Source organism: Adiantum capillus-veneris, chromosome 25 (genome assembly GCF_014529385.1).
Source record: "Adiantum capillus-veneris isolate H3 chromosome 25, ASM1452938v2, whole genome shotgun sequence".
Taxonomy (NCBI): domain Eukaryota; kingdom Viridiplantae; phylum Streptophyta; class Polypodiopsida; order Polypodiales; family Pteridaceae; genus Adiantum; species Adiantum capillus-veneris.
In genome coordinates this window covers 126608472-126628149 of record NC_140955.1, presented here as the reverse complement: position 1 = coordinate 126628149, position 19678 = coordinate 126608472, and the positions used below count along the sequence as shown (strand labels likewise).

Here is a 19678-nt window from a genome sequence, read left to right as displayed (position 1 = left end):
CTCCTTCGTGGACTTATTAAAGCACTTTAACTTGCGTTTGGCTGCTTTACATTCTGCATCAAACCATGGGTTATGAGGGAGACCTTTCACTTGTTGGTGATTTCTTTTAGATCGCCCCATAGTGACCTCTGCAGCCTCTTCTATTGCTTGACGAAAGGTAGCCCAATTTTCTGAAATGTTTTGGGACATGCATTGGCTACTCAATAGGTTGTCCAGAAAAGTGGCATAATCGAATTTCTTTGTGGCTTGCATTCGATATGCCCAACTTGTCGCCTTTTGGATGCGTTGTGTAGGCATGTGTGGGAGGTCTAGATATACATGAATTGGAGTATGGTCTGAGTTCGGTGACCGAGCCCCAATTTTAAAGTGTCCAATTAAATCCAATGCATTGTGGCTAACTAACGCATGGTCATTAGTGCTTCTTCCATGGTTTGATGTATAGCATGTGTATGTTCCGGAGCTTGCAAATTTCTTGGTGCCATTCATGACTACAAGTTGCATAGAATTCATCATGGATATCAAAGCCGAACCTTGTTCATTCATGAGGTGATCGCATGAGCATCTATCCCATATTGCATCTAATACAAGATCGCCATCTTTGTCGGCGGGATGGGTTGAGTAGTCAACCAATTGAACCTGTATGTTGGCTATGCGAGCATTAAGATCCCCGAGTATCATCACTGCCCCTTGTGGTGTGTAGGTTGCAATATCTGTATATAGGTCGGCAAAAGGGTCATTCTTGGAGAGATTATGCAAATCATAGAACGGGGATTCCCGATGTGGGATGTAGCATCCCGCAATGAACATCGATCTCCCAGATGTACAAATCTCAGCCCATATGTATGGTTTGTGTTCATCTATCTTGCATATCTTAACCTGATTTTGCATTTCCTCCTTGTACATTATAGCAACACCCCCTTGCCCGCGCATCTTAGTACCACGCCACCAAACCGAGTGTGTAATATATCCTGGAATACTTGGCAGTCTACATGTGTCCTGTTCCCACGTTTCAAGTAGAAAAAGTATGTCTGCTTGTGGTAAAACCTCTGTCAATCCTTCCCCTTTGTGCCAAGGGAAACCTCGGCAATTCCAACTTGTGACGTGTATGTTTGTGGTCCCATGGGTTTCCCCCTGTCATGCTTCTGGTGGTGTTGCCCCTGTGGGGGTGGTGTTCTTTTTCATTCGTTCTTCATATGCCTGTCTTCTTTCCTTTTGTTTCGCGGGTGTCCTGTCTTCACTGATGTAAATTGGGCTGTCCTTTAGATAAATGCGAGCATTTTCGAGTATGATGGCTCTTTTACGTGCATCCAACATTGTGCATACAATTGCGCGATTGTTCTCAGGTCTCTGCTTACCCACACGGTGTGCCCCATACACCACTACATCATGCATGCCAAATGTGTTTGCAAGGAGGTCCGTGACCTCCGCATTCAACATGAGTACTTTCTCATTGTTAGATTCGGGTATGCCTTGGATCACAATATTCATATTGCGTTTCTCTCGCTCATTATACTCTGTGTCATCTACATTTGCATATGTCTCATGTGTCTGCGGAATGGCATTTGGAGTACTTCTTACTACATGTGCCCAGGAGGTCGTATTTCCTGTTGCATTATCGCTGATGTGTGCAAGCTTCTCGTCGTGTGTAGCTAGAGCGTCTTGCACATTGGAGACCTGTTTGTTTAATGCATCTTGCAGGGCCTGAATTTTCTCATCTTGATGTTGCATTTTCAGATTCTGTATATGGATTGTGTGCTCCAATTCCTGGTTCTTTAGTGCAAGATTTTTGATGTCTTCACCCTGCTTCATCACCATTTCCTGTAAGGATGAGATAAAACCCCAAATGTCTTGCATCGAGCATAGCACCGATTTCTCAGTTCCTGCACCTGTCTTTACCTGTCCCTGTATTTGTACCTGTACCTATATCCATCTTGGATGGGGGTGTTTGTTTATCCTTTGTATTTGGCATGTTTCTTGTCGGTGACGATCGCACGGAGAAACCACTTCTTGAAACCCGCAGGTTGATTGGTTCACTTCTTCATATGGGGTTCACCCTTGCTGTAGTGTTGCGCACAGGTGTCCATGACAGTTCTGCGTAGTGTAACAGGGCTGGCGGGGGCAATGGTGGCAGGTGTGCTCCACAGCAATGCTGCGCAGGGGTGTTGGGCTGTTGAGGACTGTGGTGAGAGCAGTGGCGAGCAGCAGGCAGCTCATGGAGTCCCGCGTGAGCAGCAGACTGTCATGGCGAGAGAGAGAGAGAGAGAGAGAGAGAGAGAGAGAGAGAGAGAGAGAGAGAGAGAGAGAGAGAGATGAAATGTAATATTAACGTCTTCAAAAGGCCAAACTGACGTATGAGACCAAAAGGTTACATGTGGTGAATCTAGTACGAGGTCAAAGTACAAAAAGTACAAAGAACTGAAAAGAAAATAGTGGGTAGGGGTGGGGGTGAAAGTTGATACAAAGGGAATACAAAGGGTGAGCCGATACAATGGAGCTCTCTGACAGTCTAGGCATCATGTACATATACATCAGTATCTGGGAGGGCTCCTACGTCGCGCCAATATGGTATGGATCCTTTGTCGCAATCTGCGCTGATATCGAGAGGGCCCTCTAATCCGTGGGCGACGGGACGGGAGAGAGAGAGAGAGAAATGAAATGAAATGAAATGTCATAATAACGTCTTCAAAATGCCAAAGTGACCTATGAGACCAGAAAGTTACAATGTGGTGAATCTGATACAAAATCAGAGTAACAAGATGACAAAATGACAAAATAAAATACCATGGAATCCTAAACTGCCAGGTGTGAACTAAGCAGCTAGCTGTAGATCACAAGAGATCCAGCATCGCTCGCTGGTGGATCTCATCAATCTCCTCCATGGTCAGTAGTCTGACTGGGCGTCGTGCATGTCGGGCCAAAGTGATCCGAATCCTCTGATGCAGCCTCCGTCGATGCTGTGTAGTCCTCCGCAGTCTTGGGCGTCTGGATCTCCCCAACTCGGTCGCTCGGTTGATCAGTGTGCCTCTGGTGTGAGGTGACGAGCTCTGCTGTGGTAGTAGCTCCTCCGGGTGTCTAGTTGCAGCTCTAAAGAAGTATGTGATCAGTCTCTGAGATTGGCTAGCCTCTCCTCTCATCAAGCTCTCTCCGTGTCTGCGCAGCTTGAGCAAAAACAAACAAGGCATCTCTGATCCTCGTACCGCATGACTCTGGAGAGTGGTCCAAAGCCCTCTCTGAACAAGCAATGGAAGCGGCCTCGTATCTCGTAGTAGATGGGGCAGTGGCATGTGTAGTGCAACTCTGTCTCAGGCTCGATGTCACACAGGGGGCATGTCTTGGCCTCTGGTGGTACTCCGCTGTATCTCCTAGTCTCGATCCACAGTTGGTGTGAAGATGTGCGTATCTGGCCAATAGCACATCGTATCCCATGAAACAAGTGGGCGTCCATGTATTTGGGCCTTGTCACAAAACCATCCTCCGTAAGCTGGAGAAGATGCTCTCTGTAGAAAGCCATCTTCGTGCCCAGCTCCTGTGCTGGCTGTATCCATGTCCTCCTTGTGTCTAGCTGAGTCAGGTCCTGGCGGATGAGCTTGGTGATCTCGGACTGTGTAAGAGTCAGAGAGGGTGCATCCAGTGAGTACTGGAAGGGAGGTAATCTGTCTATGCTGAACCCATGCGCCTGAAACCATGATGTCATCTCCCCATACCAGCATGCTGTATTTCCCTGCATGGCTAACTGTCGAGAGGACTCAAGTGCAAGGCGGGCATATCTGTCCCTGGGAAGTTCCCACATGCGGTGTATAAAGGAGACAGATTTGGTGAGCGCCTCAACCACTAGTGGGGAGGCAGCTAGCTCTGCTCGAACAATAGCACGTGGTATTGAAGCCTTAGCTCTAATGAGCCGCGAGATCATAGAGACCAGAGGCTTCTCCATGTCCCCCCATCCATCAATGCGGCCTGTCCTCCCGTGATGATCCAATGAAGGTCCCCAAATCTCAGCTCCATAAAGCAATGTAGAAGCCACCAAAGTGTCAAAGAGCTAGAGCTTAGTCCGAGGCTCCTGAAATAGAACCTATGAAGACATCCTTTCCAATCTACCCAATGTTGGATGGGCTCTGGTCAATCTAGTCTCTGCTGCCCTCCTCAATGAAATTGCTGGCCCACTAAAAACCACTCCAAGGTAAGTGTAAGCATCTGTATACTCCACTGTCTTCTGGCCGTATGTGAATGCGGGCGCTGACCTCCTGATCCACTGTGCGGTGGAAATACCATGACCTTGGTTTTACCAAGGTTGACGGACAAACCACTTTCCTGGGCAAACCTATGCAAAGCATCCAAGTGATGTTGCATCCCCTCCAGAGAGTCGGAGATCAACACAATATCATCAGCATATAACAATAGTGGAATCCATGTCCTTGCCAGTTGTGCACCTCTATCACCATCTCTCTCAATGTAGTCAAAAACCTCATCCACATACATACCAAAATAGAGTAGGAGAGAGCGGGCAACCCTGCTTCACCCTAGTAGTTGAGTAAACCGGTGTGGATAGACCCTCGAGGTGCGTACATACCCCACTACTGACCTGTATAATGCCATGACCCCCCAAATGAGCTTTGTGGGTACTCCCATCTGTTGTAATCTGCACATCAATCTAGCTCTGGGTATTGTGTCAAATGCTTTGCGGAAATCCACAAAGCTACAATAGATCCGTCTCCCATTTGATTTGCCCTCCTCAATGATGGCTTTGAGTGTCAAGATATGGTCAAGAGTAGAAAACCCCTCCTGAACCTTGCCTGCCCGGCTGCGCGTATTCCCTCCCTCTCTGCCCATCTACTCAGTTGCTGCTCAAGAATAGATGCTTACAACCGTGCCAATGTGTGTCCAATCGGATGAGTGCTCTCCTATCAGACCATCATGATCATGTGTTCTCCATGTATTCAGCTTGTCAATGGCTTTCCTTACCCTCTCAGCTGTAAATAAAGTACATGTCTGTGGTGGGTCCGGCAAAGGTAGTTGCCTTGATGCCGTGTAGAGAGATGTGGCGTATTCGCCCCATGTCTCTATGGAGGTGATGGCTGGTGGTGGTGAATGCTCTTGGAATAGCCTCCATGCCTCGCCTGAGTCCTGACTCATAAATAGCTGATACAGATCCCACTCTAACTGAGATATATAAGCCCTCTTCTTTCGTCGCACTAGGAGGCAAAAGATAATCCGTGACTGTCTATGTGTGGTAATACGGATGAGCACCTCTCTTTGAAGTCTGATCGTCGTCGATTCAGGCAAGGAGTATGGCCCGCGTTTGCCTACTCAGGCGGAGCGTCGAGAGATGGAGCGTCGTCAATTGATCGGCGATGCAACAAAGATGATGCTCAATTTTGTGAAGGACCCAAAATTTGCAAAATATATGAGCAAGACCTCTTTGGAGGAGGTGCATACGCAGTGGCAAAAAAACACAACACCACCCCCAAAACCCGCTCTCAAGAAACCTCCTGTTCCCAAGAAGTATACAGAGAAGGAATTAGAAGAGGTGGTGGATGCACGAATTGCTCAGCTTTTTTACGTGCAAAACAAAGCTGAAAAGCATGACAAAAAGCAGAAGAAAGGCACTGACATTTGAAAAGCATGACAAAAAGCAGAAGAAAAGCTATTTGGGTCGTCAGTCGACATTTGAAAAGGCAAAGAAACAGAAGAAGCGTGTTCGATTTGAAGAAGTACCCAGTTCTTCTTCTTCTTCTTCTTCTGATAGTTCTTCTAGCTCATTTGACTTGAGCGAAAAAGACCGAAAAGGCAAAAAGCGAAGCAAAAAGCAACGCTTCGAAAAGGGCAAGAAAAAAGACAATGAAGTCTAAATCTCACCCCGTGAGTGACAGTTCTACTGAGGACTCGTCTACAGACAGTTCAGACTCTGATGACAACAACTTTTATGCAAAGAAGAAGAATTTTTACAAAAGCCAACCAATATGACTTTCTGGAAGACAAAAGCAAGAAAGTTCGAGAGTTTAAAGAAGGTGGACAGTCAATTAAATTTGACATATTTTTGGGATATAGAGATGCTTCGAAGGCTTTGTCTTTTATACAGCAATTTGACATCGCTTTCGCGGGAGGGCGTTACTCAGAGCACTCTAAGATTCGGAGAGCTGCCTCTTACTTTAAGGGGAATGCTCGAACTTGGTGGTCCACGCTTTTATTAAGCAAGACTGCACCAGTTAAATGGTTGAAATTCAAGAGGCTTTTTATTTCTTCTTGGTTGACTCGAGAGTATGAACGTGATATACGAACCGCTTGGAACCATCTTCGGATGACCAAGAAAGATACAGTGGACGCTTATTGCGAGAGATTCTGGAGCTCTTTTCTACCCACCTCTTCATTTAAGAAGATCTCGTTCAAGGAATAGATTGAGCGGTTTACCTTGGGTCTACCTACAGAGATCCGAGATCACTGCTTGGAATAGAAGTGAGCTTCTATTCAGAAGTTGATGAGTCATGTGAAACGGGGTTTTGCCATCCACTCTGGCAGTCTGACTTACCCCACCGATGAGATCATGACACAAAGAGCTGAACAAACTTCGACAAATGAAAGTAGAAAGAGAAAGAGCAACCCAGAAAAGAAGGATGCACGACCCAAGCTTACTCCTCAGGAGCGGGCTCGCTACATAAAGGACGGGAAGTGCTTTGAATGCGGGGAAACTGGGCATATCTCCGCGAAATGCCCTAGCAAGGCATCGAATGAACAAGATGAAGAAAGGCCAGAAAGTTCTAACGTAGCTGAGAGACGTGGCAGAAAAGGCAGATAAAAAGCAAAACTGGTACCACATCGTGTGGGGCTTGAACCGAATCAAATGAATGAAACTACAAACTTTGCTACTTTTGGGGCAAAGTGAAAGATCAGGAAGCTCTTTTGAAGGAGCCAAGGCCAACTTCTTGAATTGGCGGCTCGATTTGGAATTACGCCCGATAGGTTGAGGCCACAGGCGGAGGTAGTTCGAGAGGGCACCCGGATGGGATGTTGCCATTACGCCGAGCATTGGCAAACTTCGTTTGCAATGACAGGGGTGTTTAGAGCACGCGGAGTTTTACGTAATTACCTTGGAAGGTTGTGACGTTCTACTCGACATCCCTTGGTACCACAAGAACAACGTCGTGGTTGACTGTTGGGCCGAGAATGCGACTTTGACAAATGAAGGGCTTAGAGATTGTACTTGATGAACTTCAGTTTCTTTACTCACTTTTTTTTGGGAGAGAACTGAACGATGGATGAAGGTCGAATATGTTTGACCTGAACAAAAGAACGCCAAGATTTTCTCCACACTCATGCCGATTGCTTTTCAGAGGGCCTACCAGGCGAGTTACCACCCGCTCGTCCTGAGGATTATATTGATGCCAAGAAGCACACCGCCGAACCGGCCACCTTACCATGTGAGCCGAGCCCAGAACGAAGAGATTATGAACCAAGTGAAAGACCTCTTGGAAAAGGGTCTTGTCCAGCCTAGTACTTCACCGTTTTGCTCTCCGGTGTTGTTGGTTTTGAAGAAAGACGGATCTTGGAGAATGTGCATCGATTATAGAGCTCTCAACAAAATCACCATCAAGAACAAATTTTCGATTCCTAGGATCGATGATATACTCGACAGATTACAGGGATCCTCGTGTTTTAGCAGGATTGATTTGAAGAGTAGATATCATCAGATCCGAATTGCACCGAAAGACGTCTACAAGACAGCCTTTCGGACGACTTTTGGGTTATCTGAGTTTTTGGTGATGCCTTTTGGCTTAACCAATGCTCCTGCGACATTTAACCGGATGATGGACATGATTTTTTGAGAGTATAGGCTATTTGTTGGCACTTTCTTTGACGATCTCATTGTTTTCTCCAAGAACGAGGCAGAACATAGAGACCATCTGCTTCAGGTCTTTCGGGCATTACGAGATCACAAGTTAGTGATTAATGCAAAGAAAAGTGAAATTTTCCTACCAGAGATACACTTTTTTGGACACATTGGCTCAACAACAGGAGTGCAGATGGATCCGGCCAAGATAGAGACTATCCGTGATTGGCCCGATTTGAAGAATGTCCAGGAAGTTAGAAGCTTCTTGGGACTGTGTTCTTACAATAGGCGGTTCATTCGAAAGTTTGCAGAGGTTGCTTCCCCTTTGCATATCTTGACACAGAAAGGAGTCCCTTTCTCCTGGGGACCCACAGAGGTGACTGCCTTTTAGACATTGAAAGAGAAATTGACTACGGGACCAGTTTTGACTTTGCCAGATTTGCAGAAGTCGTTTGTAGTATATTGTGATACTTGTGGTTGTAGTCTGGATGCGGTCTTAATGCAAGAAGGCCAATGTCATTGCCTACGAGAGTAGATTGTTCTCAATGCCAGAACTGACAACACAGATTTGTGAGAAAGAGCTTTTGGCGGCTATGCATGCTCTTATTCAGTGACAACATTACCTACTCGGAGTCGATTTTACGATTTTCACAGATGATGCGAGTTTACGCTACTTCTTGTCACGGAAGCAGCTATTGGAAAAAGTGAATGCGGTGGGCAAACATCTTGTCACGATTTACTTCCTGATTGTCCATGTGCAGTGACAGAAGAAATTGGTGGCAAATACTTTGTTCCTCGATACATCATAGGAACTTCGAGGATATGGTCGGTCAATACACCACATAACAGATTTTGCAGATGTATTTAGTTGAATACAGAAAGGGGAGATAGTAGCGGATTTTTCCATTCGGGATTGCTACTTGATGAAGAAAACCATGTTGTGCGTTACGCAGCCGTTGAAGGGAGAATGCAACTGTCCGCCTTTTACGGGTCGCCGATGCATTGCTACCACCTTGAAAGAGGTAGAGAGACTTTTTTTTGGCTGAGACTCAAGAAGGATGTGGACGAGTTTGTGCGCAGTTGCTTGGTATGCTCGAAGGTCAAGTTTCACAGGCATAAAGCACAGGGATTGTTACAGCCTTTTACCCATACCCACCCGCCCTGGGAAAGTATTGCAATGGATTTCATCTCCCGAGAACACAGCGTAGGTACGATTGTTTATTCCCCAGGTCTTCAGATTACATGGCATGCTTGAGACGATTGTCTCCGATAGGACCCCAGGTTCACGAGTTTGTTTTGGACGGCTATTTGGGAGAACATAGGCACGCGGTTGCTGTTCTTGTTCCACCCGCAGATTGACGGGCAATCAGAGATTGCTAATTCAGTGGTACTGGCTTTGTTGAAGTCTTCTTGGTTGGATCAGAAGACTACTTGGGAAAGGTTTTTATCTTTGGGGGAATATGCCTACAAGAACATGTTTGACTCTTTGATGGGGAAGATGCCATTCGAGATTTTTGAATTTGCTACGAAGATTCTACCCTTAGTTAGCGCGAAAGATAAGATTTTTCTTTGGAATCGACTGGTTCACGAGGGTCTTGGTCCGGAAGGCTTTGTAGAAATTTCAAGAAAGACAGAAAAAGGAAGCAAATCGTCATTGTCGTGATTTGAAATTGAAGGAGAAGGATTGGGTGCTCTTACATTATGGGAAGGCATGACCGAGAAAGAAAACAAAGGGGAAAGGAGCGGCTTCTTTGTAAGCTTAGCATGTGTCACAAACGGGAGCGCATAACAATATAAAATATGCTCGAATAAATAGAATTTATCGCTTAATACTGAAGCCAAAGGATATAGAGAGAAATAAATAGAGAGAGAGAGAGAGAGAGAGAGAGAGAGAGAGAGAGAGAGAGAGAGAGAGAGAGAGAGAGAGAGAGAGAGAGAGAGAGAGAGAAGATCGACACAGTACTGGGGACCAGAAGATGGGCTGGTCCCTCCCCCTTAAAGAGAATCCTTTATTAGGGAGAATCTTTTTACAAGCATAAGAACCGGAGAAAACCCCTCCGTTCTAATTCTCTGACTCGATGGTCGTTCCTTCCCGTAAGGGAAATCCGAGAGACGAGCTCTCAATCCTTTTTCCGTCTGTACTCGGAGTCGAGACTCCATAGACAATTTCCGAATTTTGTTCTCGGAATTTCCAAGTGTAGGCCGAAGCCTTCTCGCTTCTCCTTCGCGATGAAGTACCTGCAAACACACGCAAACACGCGACAACAATTCGTATGGAGAATCCACAATAGATACCTGTCGCTCTTGCGCGGGAAAAGCGACTTCCGTGCTTCGTAGTCTCACGATCTCTTGCGTTATCTGGCGGCAGAGTCTTCTCTTGTTGACGTTGGTAACCCCTCTTCAGTGAGGGCATGTGATGCTTTTATAGTTCCTTGACCACGGCACGGATAGCTGTTCGCGTAGAGATCGTGGCCGGTTTTTTTTTTTTGTTCTACCTGAAATAGGGAGAGAGAATTCACTGGCTGGTTTTGTTGCTTTATTTTCTAAGTGGCTGCCCACTTATTAAGTGGACGGTCGGCATATTTTAAAATTGGTCTGAACCTGCCCAAAAACTCAATAAAGCCTTATAAGTTTAAAACAATGCTTTTCACAACACTTCCCAGGCGTCCCTGGATGCAATCACTTGCACAAATGCAATGCAAACATAGATTCCTCGCGGGAAAGAGTTTGCTCTTCCCGGAAAACTCGTTAAAATATTCCGCTTTTTAAGAAAAGCTTCTCAGAACCCATCTTTATTCTTGTGCTTGCGTCTTTACGTGTATTCCTCTTTTCCAGTTCGGATTTTCTCTCAATTATGGATATCCCCTTTCCGATGCACCCGTCACCCACCTTGTGACGCATCAGGAATACCCATCACCTAGTCCTTTCCTACCGAACTTACGGTACAATCCCCTTCACGATGCTCTGTGTCACCCATCCTATGACGCATCAGAGATGTCCGTTCCCGGATGGTCGGATACTTCTTACTGATGCTCCCTGTCACCCATCCGATGTGACGCATCAGAAGTACTTGTTCTTGGTGGCCTTACAGATATTCCCGTTCACAGTGCTCCCGTCATTACTTTGAATGACGCACTAGGAATACTCTGTACTCGGATGTCTCCAGTGAGAAAAACCCTCTCACTTAAAATTCCAATAATTCATTTAGAATTAGTTTCTTGGTGTTCCAAGCGAGAAAACCCTCTCACTTATAAATCCAATAATTCATTTAGAATTATTTTTCTGTTAGATAAAGCCAATTTAGCAACATCCCTCTCACTTATAAACAATTGTCCTCAACTGTAGAGATCCAACTGACCTGCCGGGGAGAAACCGGAAAATTTCAAATCTTGCTCAATGGTGAGTTGAGCCAGTCCTTTCTCAAAAGAGAACTTAGAAATTAAATTAAACAAAAATTCAATAATTCAATACTTACCTTACCAGTTCATGTCCTTCCTCTAGTACCTCGAGGATATCCTTCACCATTCATTAAACTTACGAGCCATGTAAGAACTCGTCATTCGCGTCTTTCCGAGAATCTGTTAACTCAATTCCACCTTTTCAATTCCGAGAAGAATAATCCTCCTAGAAATCAATCTAGGTCTATGTCCTTGCACATAATCCTACGTTGTTAGTCCAGAGGATATTAAACCTCTTGTGTCCTCCCACATAGGGAATGCCCAAATCATAAGAGTATTAATCTCGATGTCTTCCTTCACAAACAAAGTGTGTGATCACCTTAAAGAAGGTTCTTGTTTCGGGCCGTCGCTCTAATTCTGTCCTAACCCTAACCCTGATTTGTTGACGTGGCGGGCTGACACGTGGCCTGTTGTACGGACACCAACGCGATTTATGGAAAGCTGGGCAAATTTTTGGCATTGCTTTTGCTTTTGCGTGGGCTGTTTTTTATTTCAGCTTTTGGCATTGCTTTTCTACGCTTTGGGAAAAGAGAGAAAGCCTCTTTGCTTTATTTCATTTAAGAGAGAGAGAGAGAGAGAGAGAGAGAGAGAGAGAGAGAGAGAGAGAGAGAGAGAGAGAGAGAGAGAAGAAAATCCTCTTTGCTTTATTAAAAGAAAGAGAGAAAGAACTTTTGCTTTATTTTTCAAAGCTTTTACTTAAGCTTTTGATTTTCAGCTTTTGGGGCTCTGCTTTTGGCAACCCTTGTACTCTTTAAATAAGTGGGTAGGCCACTCATAACTCAGAGCATCTAGACGTAGAGTCTGAGTGTGAGCGCTTGCCCGCACTCTTGTACTTTGAACTCATATTAATACAAAAAGAAATATCGAAAGGGGCGTCAGTCTTTGGGGCCAATATCTCTAGGCACGTAACTCCGCTGGGCTAGTGTCGAATAAATTGTGAACTGTGAACTGTTTTGAAGTGGTTATTTGGTGTTGTCGTGGTAGATTCTTGACTTGGAGTGTCCAAGTCTGTTACAATGTCTATCAAGTGCCGTCCATACTTAGTATGCTCCACATCTTGTGATATTCTAGATAGGCCCATCTTTGCAACATCCAGTTCCTTAGCATCTCCTCTGAAGTATCATAAAATATTGTCTGGTGATGGGTAGTCCTAGCATTGAAGTCCCCTAGGATGATAATGTCACCATCCCTAGAGAACTCCCATATGTCATCATCCAAAATAGAAAAGGGGGAGTGCCCTCTAGGTGGTGCATATGCCATATACTGACGTACTTGGAGGAAAGTAGCAAATAGCAATGTAGAGGTATTTGCCTGTCTCTGCCCTCAGTCTTACCCATATGTACCTAGGTTGCTCATCCCTGTGGGCTATATGTATCAATGGCTGCAACTCCTCCCCGAATAAGACTGCCACTCCCCCTGAACCCCGTCCTTTGTGCTCTGATCGAGTTTCGTGTCTGCAAGCTGTCTCCCATTTATATCCGTTGACATGTGGCATAGATTGCCGAGGAGCCTAATGCGTCTCAGAATAGAAGATGATGTCCCTCCCAGTGAGCATCAAGGCGTAGAGATTCATTACAATTCCAAGCAGCAACTTTGAGTGTGGTCCCATAGGTCTTGCGCCATCATACGGAGCGCCTCTCCATAATAACCACTCGTCCGTCTCTATAGAAGGCCAATTTCCCTTTCTCTCGGGTTGTCCTTATCTCAGGCATAACTCTTGCATATGAGCAAGTTGTGAGAGAGTGAGGTTGTCTCCAAGGAATATCCCTGTCTACTTTAGTGTAGGACGCTTCTTCAAGAAATCCTTCTTTGCTTCCATGGAGGGAAAGCAAAAGATCAATGCTCTTTCCTTGATTTCCTTCTCTCTTCTTCCCCACTCTCCATGCCTTTGTGTGAGTGGCCTCACTATCCATCATAATTAGAAGTTCTTTGACTTCACCCTCCACATCATCACAGTCTCTTAGATCGGTCACTCGTACATGTAAAGCTCTAGCCTTCCTCCTTTGCTCTTCTCCTAGGGTCATGTTGATGATTGTCGGAATGGGGATGGTTGTTGGTTCTTTCCCTTTCGCTTTCTTGGCGACTTCTATCCATTTCTCGGCCTCATCTACCTTCTTTTGTGTTTTCGTGATTACATCTACCCACGATGACGTCTTCGCCTCATGTTGCTTCTCTTCTTCTTTGATCTTCCGCACTTGTTCTTTGATGAATTTGAGTTCCTCTATCATCGAGGGCTGGATTTCTCCTCCTTCCAGTCCACTTCCTGCTCTAGTTTCCGCAAGCTCTTGCTTGAGGGTTGAGACTTCTTCCTGGAGCGCTTGGACCTCTGCCTGAAAGTCCTCTCTCCTTTTTCCATTGCTTGCCCTCGTTGAAGACCATTTGGATGAGGTTGGCCTTTTTTTTCCACCATCTCTGTTTTCCACTCTTTCATCTCTTTTTCCACCTGTGTTATTCTCTTGTTCGTGACCATGAATGTTGCCTTCGTTACCATCGAGGGAGAGTTGCACACGGGTGAGTTGCTTTTGGTCTCCATTTCTAGAGAGAGAGAGAGAGAGAGAGAGAGAGAGAGAGAGAGAGAGAGAGAGAGAGAGATTCTGCAAAACTAATTTTGATTGTAGTGGAGAGCTGCAGCACAAAACATACTGCAAAACTTGTCTTCAGAATGTGCACCGATAAGCAGAGTGGAAGGTCTTTCCAATGGAACCATCCCCTCTTCGAGAATGAAACAACTTCTCTCAAGTGTTCAGGATATGCCCGAGGAAGGACGAGAAAACATGGCTTTAAATGGAGATAATTCTGATGTGAGTGTGTCACGGCAAAGAGATGAACTGATAGCAGCAAATTCTGAAGCAGAGCCTTCGAGTATTACCAGCAGGTAAGGTGAATGTGTTGGCAATGTAGCTATCAAGTCCCAACCATTTGTGCTTGACTATGACAGTAATGCTTTTCCCTTTATAAATATCTGATTGATATCTGTCTCCAGAGTAGATGAAACCCATGGAATGCAGAAGAAACTGGGCCTAAAAGTATATGGTAAACAGGCTGCAAGTTTATTGGAACAAATGATAAGGTTTGTGCCATTTTCTCAAGCTTCAGTAAAGGCATTGCTAGTGATACCCTTTCTCACGTTCACTGTATTATGCCTCTATTGAACCAAATAGGTCTGGCAATAGACTTGTGTTAATATACAAAACAGCAGGTCCTTCTTTCTTGTCATGTGCATGTAATTTTTTTAAAATCCTTGTTGACATATAGTTCCTGTCAGAAATATGCCAATCGATCTGTGCACAAGTACCATACTGATTGTGGCATTCCACTTATTTCAAATAAGGAACACGTTTCAAAAATCCAGCCAAATTAGAAAGCTGTCATCATTTAAGGTTGCATCTAAGCCTCACTATGGCTGCTGTCTGTCCATCATGAACATCTCTTTCTGGATTGGCATGGTTTCTCGTTAATTTTCATAACTTTAATTGCAATCACTCTACGTATTTTAATCACTGATTTGTGGTTTATGATCTGTCTTGGCTGCAGGAAGCATCTTGTTCCTGTGGAGAGTTTACCCTTTCATGAAATTATTTGCTTTAGAAGTGTGGTAGCTGTCAAAGAGGTGCAGTATTACGTGTTTTAGCTCTTGTTGCTTTTGATTCTTTAACATCTAAGGAAATTAAGAAACTTGTCTAGAAATACATGCATGTGCAAGTCAAGGATGGTTATCCTAGGCTCATCTGTTAGGCAGGGCTATTGCTTTAGCGACGACGAGCGTTTTAAGAAAGTTTACTGATTTTGGACTCATTCTTTACATACTCGCTCTATTAAAAGAAATTCTAGTACTCAATGGGCTCCAATAGATATTCCTCCCACCGTCTCCCGCGTAACCCTTTATCTAGTTCGGATTTCCTCTGTCACAAATTGCTGACGTGTCAAAGCCCTGAAGAGTGGAGCCAACTTGCAGATCCTGGTCGAGGGGCCTAAACCCTAAGAAGAACAAGTAATAGAAGAAGTCCTACCAACTTATGGGGAACCCGTCCTATGGGGCCCCAGTGACATAAAGGAATTAAAAATAAAGCAGGACCCACACAAAGGCTTGCGCAACCAGCTGATGACGTGGCAGTATTGTATGGATCTCCGCAATTTGCGTTGACAGTGTTGACGTGGCGGATTTTCGCAAAACGTGTTGACAGTGCTGACGTGGCAGATTTCAGAATTCCATGATTTACGCTAACAGCTTTTTGGCATTGCTTTTGGACCAGATGCTTTTGAGTTTGAAGGCTTTTTATGTAAAACTGCTTTTGGGGCTTGGGGCCTTTAAATATGAGGCCATGGGCTCAATTCTTTGGCATGCTTCTTGGAGAAGGTGCAGAGTTTGGAGTACCGGTTTGTACTATGTTGATGCAATATAAAGAAATACCTAAAAGGGCGCCAAGGTTTGGGGCCAATACTCTCTGGGATGGAATTCTGCCACTTCGTGTCGTCTGCGCAGATTACAGGAAATGGGAGTAACCACAGAGCTCATTTGGGGGATCATGGCATTGTACAGATCAGTAGTAGGGCATGTACGCACCCCTGAGGGACTTTCTACACCGGTTCACTCCACTATTGGGGTGCAGCAGGGCTGCCTGCTCTCTCCTACTCTTTTCTGTATGTATGTGGATGAGGTTTCTGACTACATTGAGAGTGATGGTGATAGAGGTGCACAGTTGGCAGGGACATGGATTCCACTTTTGTTATATGCTGATGATATAGTGTTGATCTCCGAATCTCCACAGGGAATGCAACGTCAATTGGATGCTTTGCATAGGTTTGCCCACGAAAGTGGTTTGTCTGTCAACCTTGGTAAAACCAAGGTTATGGTGTTTAATACCACCCCACAGTGGATCAGGAGGTGAGCACCTACATTCACATACAGCCAGGAGACTGTGGAGTACACAGATGCTTACACTTACCTTGGAGTGGTTTTTAGCGGACCTGCATTCTCATTAAAAAGAGCAGCAGAGACCAGATTGACTAGAGCCCACGCAGCATTGGGTAGATTGGAGAAGATGTGTTCGTAGGTTCAGTTTCAAGAGCCCCGGACGAAGCTCTGGCTCTTTGACACTTTGGTTGCTTCAGCATTGCTCTATGGAGCTGAGATATGGGGACCTTCATTGGATCACCACCGGAGGCCGGGTCGCACAGATGGATGGGGGAACATGGAGAAACCTCTCGTCTCTATGATCTCGCGGCTCATTAGAGCCAAGGCATCAGTACCATGGGCCATTATCCGAGTAGAGCTAGCGGCCCCACCACTAGTGGTTGAGGCGCTCACACGATCAGTCTCCTTCATAAACCGCACATGGAAACTTCCTAGAGACAGATATGCTCGCATTGCACTTGAGTCCTCTCGACAGTTAGCCATGCAAGGAGCTACAACATGCTGGTATGGGGAGATGGCATCATGGTTTCAGGCGTATGGGTTCAACATAGACATGCTACCACCATTCTTGTACTCATTGGATGCGCCATCTCTCACTCTTACACAGTCTGAGATCACCAAGCTTATCCGCCAAGACCTGACCTAGCTAGACACCAGGAGGACATGGATACAACCAGCACAGGAATTGGGCACGAAGATGGCTTTCTACAGAGACCATCTTCTCCAGCTTACGGAGGATGGTTTTGTGACGAGACCTAGATACATGGACACCCACTTGTCTCATGGGATACGATGTGCTATTGGCCAGTTACGCACATCTTCTCACCAGCTGCGGATTGAGGCTAGGAGATACAGCGGAGTACCAACAGAGGACAGGACATGCCCCTTGTGTGACATGGAGCCTGAGACAGTTGCATTATACATGCCGTTGCCTCGTCTACTACGAGATACGAGGCCGCTTTCATTGCTTGTTCAGAGAGGGTTTTGGACCACTCTCAAGAGTCATGGGATACGAGGATCAAAGATGCCTGGGTTTGTTCTTGCTCGAGCTACACAGACACAGAGATAGCGTGATGAGTGGCGAGGCTAGCCAGTCTCAAAGATGGATCACAGACTTCTTCAGAGGAGACACGAGACAACCGCAAGAGCCACTCCCACAGCAGAGCTCCCCCTCGTCTCACACCAGAGGCACACTGATCGATTGAGCGATTGAACTGGGGAAATCCAGGTGCCCACAACTGCGGAGGACTACACAGCATCGACGGAGGCTACGTCAGAAGATTCGGATGGGCACTGCGGAGGACTACACAGCATCGACGGAGGCTACGTCAGAAGATTCGGAGCACTCTGGCCAGGCATGCACGACGCCCGGTCAGACTACTAACCATGGAGGAGATTGATGAGATCCGCCAACGACCGATGCTAGATCTCTTGTGATTCAGCTATCCCAGCAAGCCGCCCATTTTTGCTTAGTTCACATCGACCAGTCTAGGATCCCATAGTATATATCTTTGTTTTGTACTGTTGTTATTTTGTTACTCTAACTTTGTATCAGATCCACCCCCTTGTAACTTTCTGGTCTCATAGGTCACTTTGGCCTTTTGAAGGCGTTAATATAACATTTCATTTCATTTCTCTCTCTCAGTTCAGTTGTTATTGAAGTGCTAAAAGTCTGTTCTGTCTGTTCTTTTATATTGGCACGTGGTGCCCAGTCTTGTGACAGTGGTATCAAGGCATCAGGCGTGTGCTTTTTTGAAAGCATACTGGTCCTACCAAAGAGCAGACAGAGCAAACCGGCGCTTCCAAAAGTCTACTGGAATTTTATTTGAAGTATCTTCGGGTCCTGACCTGGACTTATTAGCCACTCCCACCCTTCATACATTGCGCATCGGGCGTGCTCCCGTCTTCACTGCTCATGTCTTACAGGGCATAAGCCAAAAAGATCACTTGCAAGAGAAGGATCCAAGATTTGTTTCGAGTCAGTGTTTTTCTCAAAAGCAGTGCCATGCAGATGTTGATTTCTATAGCTACCAAGCCGCTCACGCCTAGGACTTGACAAGCTTTCAAGAAATTTTTTGCCCGAGGTATATTGTTTTTGACAACTTCCTTCGGAATGCAACTTTTGGTAGAGTTGGGTATCCTGAAATGCTTGCCATGGAAACCCTAGCAGATTATAACTTGAAATTTCTTGACTTCTCTCAATAGGTGTCTCTTGTTGATAACCTCGGAGGTCCGGTGTAACTGCTATGTCTTGGGACTACCATCACCGCCACAGGAACACTGTCTGTCCAAGAGATGATGGACCATGTTGCGGTTGGCTACGACCTTGTGGAAGGAACTTGACTCTAATTTTTGGTGCAGGTTTCAGGATGTAAGTCAGTCGACTTTTCGAGCTTGTCCGATGTCGAGATTGCTTTTTAAGTTTGAGTTCTGTTTAAACTTGTTTGGTGATTTTGTTTGGAATTTGTTTGAAATGGATGGTATCTGTTTTGAACTTGTTTTGGTGCCGATTTGAAATGTTTGACTCTGGTTTTAATACTGGTTTATTAATTGGTGATCTATACTCCCGGGTGGAGTAGTAAGAAATGTTGTTTTGGATTGTTTGAACCTCGGAACGACGCAAGTCGATGCTTGGGGAGCGTTTTGTTGTTTGTTTGAAAACCTCGGAACGACGCAGACTGATGCTTGGCGAGCGTACCGTTTTATGCTAGAAAACCTCCGAACGACGCAGGCGGATGCTTGGGGAACGTTTGGTTGTATGCTTGAACCTCCAAGCGACGCAGACCGCGGTCTTGGGAGTGTTTGGTTGTACAGTCCTCGGAGCTCATGGCTCGGACCTTTGTAGGTTATTTGCGGGTGGAGTGACGAGGTAGTCGTTGAGTAGCTTCATACCGCAGACCGTTTGTCTCGGGGGAGTGCTCAACGGCGCTGTTTGTTGTGTCTTGTAACATGCATATGTAAGCATTTGTGTTGCATTGTGACGTGCAAACTACTGATTATTCCTCATTGGATGAGATTGACTGGGTATGTAATTTTAGTGCATCAAGACACCCGTGGAAGATCAGTGCAGTCTGGGTGATGGCTAATTTTACTACACCAGTATATCAAGAGTTCCGAACTGGACGAGAGGAGAAGCCAACTCCTTGATCAAAAGAGCCGAGAGGAGAAGCCAACTCCTTGATCAAAAGAGCCAAAAGGAGAAGCCACTCCTTAACAAAAAAAAAGAGAGCGAATTGATTGTCCCTCGATTTGTCCCTCGGAAATTTTTTGAGCTAACTTAAGTTGTTTTGCAGATATGCTGTAATCGTGGACGATTACTTTCTTTCAAGAAGGGGAGATGTCACAAACTACTGATGTGTCAAAGCCCTGAAGAAAGGAGCCAACTTGCAGATCCTGGTCGAGGTGCCTAAACCCTAAGAAGAACAAGTAACAGAAGAAGCCCTACCAACTTATGGGGACCCCGTCCGATGGGGGCCCAGTGAC

At 45.5% G+C, this 19678-nt stretch overlaps 2 protein-coding genes across 2 annotated transcripts in view; one reads left to right on the top strand and one right to left on the bottom strand.

Moving 5' to 3' along the window:
• The window catches only part of ORC3 (origin recognition complex subunit 3), a 29306-nt gene that overhangs the window by 6694 nt on the left and 2934 nt on the right, over positions 1–19678 (top strand). The window contains exons 12-14 of the mRNA XM_086500805.1: positions 13899–14155; positions 14264–14350; positions 14815–14890. Coding sequence (XP_086356931.1) covers positions 13899–14155; positions 14264–14350; positions 14815–14890 — 420 coding nt within the window. The remainder of the gene's footprint in view (positions 1–13898; positions 14156–14263; positions 14351–14814; positions 14891–19678) is intronic.
• On the bottom strand, positions 1123–1861 carry LOC147425617 (uncharacterized). The gene has a single exon (XM_086500804.1). The coding sequence runs from the start codon at positions 1852–1854 to the stop codon at positions 1135–1137; it is 720 nt and encodes a 239-aa protein (XP_086356930.1). The 5' UTR covers positions 1855–1861; the 3' UTR covers positions 1123–1134.